At 39.3% G+C, this 5,819-nt stretch overlaps 1 protein-coding gene across 1 annotated transcript; it reads right to left on the reverse strand.

The window, feature by feature from the left end:
• Positions 1–553: 553 nt before the first annotated feature.
• Positions 554–2,047, reverse strand: LOC115682102 (senescence-specific cysteine protease SAG12-like). The gene is made up of 2 exons (XM_030606239.2): positions 1,546–2,047; positions 554–1,249 (listed from the first exon to the last, which is right to left on the reverse strand). The coding sequence occupies exons 1-2, from the start codon at positions 1,988–1,990 to the stop codon at positions 657–659; spliced, it is 1,038 nt and encodes a 345-aa protein (XP_030462099.2). The 5' UTR covers positions 1,991–2,047; the 3' UTR covers positions 554–656.
• Between the last annotated feature and the right edge of the window lie 3,772 nt (positions 2,048–5,819).

Genomic DNA, 5,819 nt, shown 5'->3' on the forward strand with positions numbered 1-5,819 from the left:
GATTTTCCATTTCCAATTTGATTAAACAAACGCAACCCACCTTCGTATAGAGGAATGACACGAATGAGAATTCACACGTGAGATGTGCGTCAAATATAAGTTGCATACGAACTGATCAAAGTAAAAAAGAGTAGATAACATGATTAATTGGCCATAACTAATTTGTTTAAGGTGTTGAGTGAAATTGAGTGGAGATAGGAATGTGACTTGGACTTTAACTCCTTTCTAAGTCCTCCGACAGTGAGGCAGCATGCTTACGTTGAATCCCGAGAGACAACATTAAGAAATTTTCTGCAAATTGTTTTTTTTTTTTTGGTTAATTCAACTTAGTAGAAGAAAGACATTACAGGATGACATTGCATTTTCCATCAGTTTTACCCTGCAGTAGTGCTTCCATTAAGGATGACATTTCTGGTGTTGGACACAATTCAGTACTTAAAATCACGCTGACGAAACACTTATTCGAACGCTTAAAAACAAGTTTGGTTGGCAGTCCCACACACAGTTTCTGTTGTAGGACCACCCCTAGTAACGTATGGTCACTTACACTCGCTTCTTTTACAGAGACGCTAGACATCATTTCATACTTATAGAGAGCCTAAGAACCAGTATCACATATATAAGCTCATAATTTATTTTTTAATCTTCTTCTTTCTTCACGCAGTTGGATAAGAAGCATTCATGGCAAGACCACAGAGGCCAGTCCTAGAGCTCACATCCCTCTGGATCCTCATGTACCCGCTCTCACCCCACCCGGTGCCCCACGAATTCTTCAGCAGCCAATACTTGGTCCCGCTAGAGGTCTTCCCATACCCGACCGCCGTGACCGCATGGTCGATATCGGTCCCGCACGAGCCCGTGAACACGCCGCTTGAGTAGAATTGGAAATCGAACCCTCCCCCCTCGACTGCCACTGAGACCGGCTGGTTCGCCACAGCCTGCAAGAGGGCCTTCTCGCTGTTGGCCGGCACGTCCTGGTATCCAGTTATCGAGGCAGTATGGTTCCCTGTCTTTGCCGTGTCGCAGGTCCGCTCGTTTCCCCGATAAGGGTAATTCGCCTCGGTCGTGAGGCCGCCCTTGCTTATAATGAACTTGAAGGCACTGTCCATGTACCCACCCTCGCAGCCTGAATCCTTACCATTAACATCGCAATCCAGAAGTTCTTGCACCGAGAGTGATACCAACTTCCCCTTCTTGAGCATGGTGATCCCTTCCATAGCTGCCACTGCCGAGAACGCCCAACAACTTCCTGCACAAGGAGATAGTAAGTTTCCTCTGTCAGGCTAACAGAAATTGTTCAAATGAATGTACAAAATAGAAGACATATGTATATGTACGGTAAGACGTTACGTAGTTTGCTTGTTTTTTGGTGTAAAATGTAAGCATTAATTATCAGATGAAGTACAGCTCGAATAAAACATGATAATAATGCGAGAAGATGGAGATAGGAAGTATTATGTAGCTTGTTATTGTTGCGTTTTTTAACAGCTTGAGTACATGAGAATTTTGACGCATTCGCGTGACAAATTTTGATCTTCCACTCACCGCAGGCGCCTTGATCCTTGACAGACGTCACGGCCTTCTTGGTTCGCCAGTCCAAGGTGGCTGGAATGGCGGTGAAGTTTGCGTACTTGAACGGTTTCGCAGCCATAGAAGGCAGGACACTAGTGGGCCTCCTGTTGTAGCCAGTGTAGGAAGCACGGAACTCCTCGTTGGTTAGGTCCGTGAACTTGTTCGCGGCCAGCTTATACCCCACGTCCTTACCATTGTTAAATGCATTGATGCGCTTAACGTTCTCTTTAAATATCTCATACCGTTTGGCCTTTTCGGCCGCGTCCTTGTAGATGCGCCCGTGGATCGCCATCCATTCATCATGTTGCTTTAACAAGTGTTCCTCTTCAAGAGGGCGACAAAGCGTTTCCGAAACAGAAACTATAATGACCAAAAGAGTGGCTGATGTGAGGAATGAGAGTTGGTTTTGTTTGGCCATAGTCGTGCTTTGGGTACTGTCTAGGACACAATTGGAGTGGCTTAGTGAGCGTGACTTTCAATTTGTGCACGAGGAACTCCAAATGGGTGTAATGGGCTTTTATAGACAAAATGTTGCTCGATTGTTGTCGCTCTCAATCTCTCTTGATAATGCTTGAGTGGACCTTTTGCCCCTCCTATGTGCGTTGATAACTGTTCTGACTTAGACCCCGAGAATTATAATTAAGCTTGCTATTGCACACTTAGCATGACTAGCACTTATGAAATTGGAGTGCTATGGTTCTCATTGACTGATGGATGCTTAATAAAAAAATGCTTACATTAAACACGTTACGTACTTGGGCCTATACGTACATATTTGCCTCCATACATGTATATGTATTGGAATTTTCGACTTTCATAAACTATATTAGTGCATATGTTATACGTAGATATGTAATGTACTTGCATCCATCTTTGTCTTGTGAACATGTGTAAGTTGTTGTGATTCATGTTCCTATTGGAAAGAATTGGTTTTCTTCAGTGAAACAACTAGCTTAGGTCAACATCTGCCAATAAAATACTATTCATCTGAAGAGTGTGATTCTTTGGCAATAAAATGGTGCCACGTATATGATCATTAATAAGTTGGAGAGGCTGGTGGCGTGCAAAAAGAAAACCATACTTCAACACTGAAATAATATTCAATGACCAATATCAACTTTAGACGACCTGGGGCTGAGTTCCCATTTCGCACGTGTTTTCTTAGTTTATGAAGACGTTCTAGACGCTTACGATGTTTTGCATTAAGGATGTAAATCAGTCAAGCTACTCGAGCTATTTGAGTTCAGACTGGCAGATTTCTCAAAGTCGACTTGATTTTTGTCGAGTTCAAGTGGTTCAAATACTCATTAATTGAGTCTAGATCGAGCTAAAAAATACTTGACTTGATATCTCAGGAGCCTAGTTGAGAGATTGAATCTTTACCTATTTTAATTATATATGTAAATTAATAAATATGAACCAAATAAATCTTTATTATATTTTCAATTATAGTGTATTTTCATGATTCGAGCTTGAGTTTGAGTTTAATTCGAGTTTCAAGTTAGAACAATTGACCAATTGAGTCAAGCTAGAGCTTATTGATGACTTATTTAAATCCAATATCAAATGATGGCTACTTGAGCTGGGTCGAGCTCAAGTGTCAAATTGTTGTAGACTGGGCGCGATTGCACACACACATCCCTAGCATGGATATACAGTTTGAAACTTAAACTATCCGTATTCCTTTTATCTATAAAATTAGGATAATGACTTGGGTGGTCTTGAACTTTTTTTCAATATTTAATGTGGTTCATGAATTTTTTTTGTGTTTAATCTAGCTCTGGAACCTTCAAAAATCCAATCAATATAATCCTTCCATTGAAAATTCTAACACTTGGATGGCGTGGCCATAATTTTGGTATCTTAACGTTAGATTGACCATGCTAGCATATATATATATATATATATATATATATATATATATATGTCCTAATTAATAAGATTTGATGACATGGAAAAACGACGTGGTAGTCTACATCATTAAGTTGGCTAATAAATGCTTACATGGTAGTCTACGTCCAAAAAAATTCATGTGACATGTCGGTACACTTGACACAAGGACAACTTTTGAGCGAACTTTTGATTGAACTAATTTCGGAATAATTGTCCAAAAAGTCTTAAACCTATTGCACGGCGGTCAATTCAGTCTTAAATCTTTTTTATTGTGCCAATTTAGTCTTGACCTTTTGATGATTTACTAATTTAATCATTTTGATCAATTTTGGTTGGAAATCGCAGAAGTGAACGCCAACTGTCTTACGTAGTATGCCAGCGTTGAAGTGGTTGTCTTACCTTAAGGGCTGAGCGAGGTCGATCGCTGGCCACTGGCCGAGGCTTGGAGACCCTCGTTGGCCATTGGGCAAGGGCTCGCGAGCCCTCGTCTTGCCCACGCCCTCATCGGCCACAGTGAGGGCTCATGACCCTCACTCAATTCATGTGAGAGTCGCGACAACCTTGCCAGATTTGGAGAGGCGAGGGTTTTGTGGCCCTTGCTAACCACAACGAGGGCATTGTGGCTCTCACCGCCCTAGTGATTCACTAGGGCATCTTGGCTCTTGCTTGTGCCAGCAATTGCCAGGACTGTCGTTGACCATCGGAAAATGGAAAAAAGAAAAATGAAAGAAAAGGAAAGGAAAGGAAAAAAAGGAAAAAAATTTAAAAAAAGTAATGAAAATTTCAGAAAATTTAAGAAAAATTGGCAAAAATTGTCCATTTCTGCATTGGCCATGCCATGTAGGACGGCTAGTTTTGACGTTAGTAATTTCCAATTAAAATTGGTCAGAACGACTAAATTGGGAAATCGTCAATAGGTTTAAGGCTAAATTGGCGGAATTCAAATGTTTAGATATAAATTGACGGCCATTCAATAGGTTTGAGACTTTTTGGACAATTTTTCGAAAAAATTTTAGTGGCCACGTTGGACATTGAAAAAAGTTCACTGACCACTTATGTCATTACCCATCTTTTATTCTTGTAGTATTCGTTGTTAATGAAGAGGAAGCCCAGCCTACATCGATAAAATTTTGTCCGGTCAGAATACCCCAATAATCTCAACAGCTCACAAGACGAATTTCGTATCAGTTGAGATTGAATTCCATTTGCTACATTCATCGACTGCTGTTAATTTATCTTCATCAGCTGAAGTGGTATTCTTTAGCAAATCAAGATGTTATTATCTCCTGTAGTTTGCTTAAAGTTAAAAATAGTTTTTCCCCTTCTTACTTAGAACTTATTCGAGATGATGTGAAATATATTTCTGCTAGAAGCGGGCAGTAGAAGCCCAATACCTTCATCTGAGAAGATCACCAAGTAAAAATCCAAGTCCGAGTCTATCAACTTAATTAGTTTGACTCACATTCACTCAAAAACTCAAGTTAGTGAGTTATGAGCAAATAACGATATATCAACTACTTCATACTGCACAAATTCTATAATATAAGACTTTTCTGATATAACTCGTACATGTATCTCAATAATGTTAAAGAAGTGACCACAACGCAAAAGCCATGGAACAAGTAGCTGAAAAATTAAAGTTGGACTTAGAGCAATTCGTAATTGATAGTCTAAATCGTTCAATTCATACATGGGCTGATTGCCAACAAATATTCATTGGATTTCGCTAAAGTTGCCTGGATCCTTCATGGTAGATCTCACCTTTGTCCATGAAAATAATTTTTGTGTTACCACAAAGAAAATAACCATTGCAACAGATTTGATGATTAGCCATGAATTATTCTGTTTCGTGGCAAAAGATGTGAACTTGGATTGACTTTTATCTGAGGATAGTAATTTAATGGTAAATGATTTGCAATTTGGCAACCAAACTATGTTCGTGACGAACATTTCGTGTTGGTAAGTCCTATATTTAACCATGACAAATATAATGTAAGATGAAGTAATTAACATATTTTAGTTGGTTAATAATTTATTGACTTTAAAGTTTTGAATAAATGCCCGATCTAACTGGATAATGTTGATGGGACAACTCCCTCTCGAATATCTCTCGGAACGACGTACATGGCTCATTGGTGCGACTAGTCAACACTGCCATTGTCAAAAGGTTTCATTGCTTCTAGAAATTCAAAGTTCATCCCTTCTAGACATTGCCCTTTTGGCTTCAACTTTCCCTTCTTTTTGAAAGAAGTACTAATCCTATCATGAAATGTGAGAAAAACCTAAGCGCATATAAATGATTTTTTTCCTTTTATTTATTTATTTATGCAATGAGATTATCTAAATTTATATAT

Source organism: Syzygium oleosum, unplaced genomic scaffold (assembly GCF_021117445.2).
Source record: "Syzygium oleosum isolate NSW1041296 unplaced genomic scaffold, Sole_v2.1 Sole_v2.18, whole genome shotgun sequence".
Classification (NCBI taxonomy): Eukaryota; Viridiplantae; Streptophyta; class Magnoliopsida; order Myrtales; family Myrtaceae; genus Syzygium; species Syzygium oleosum.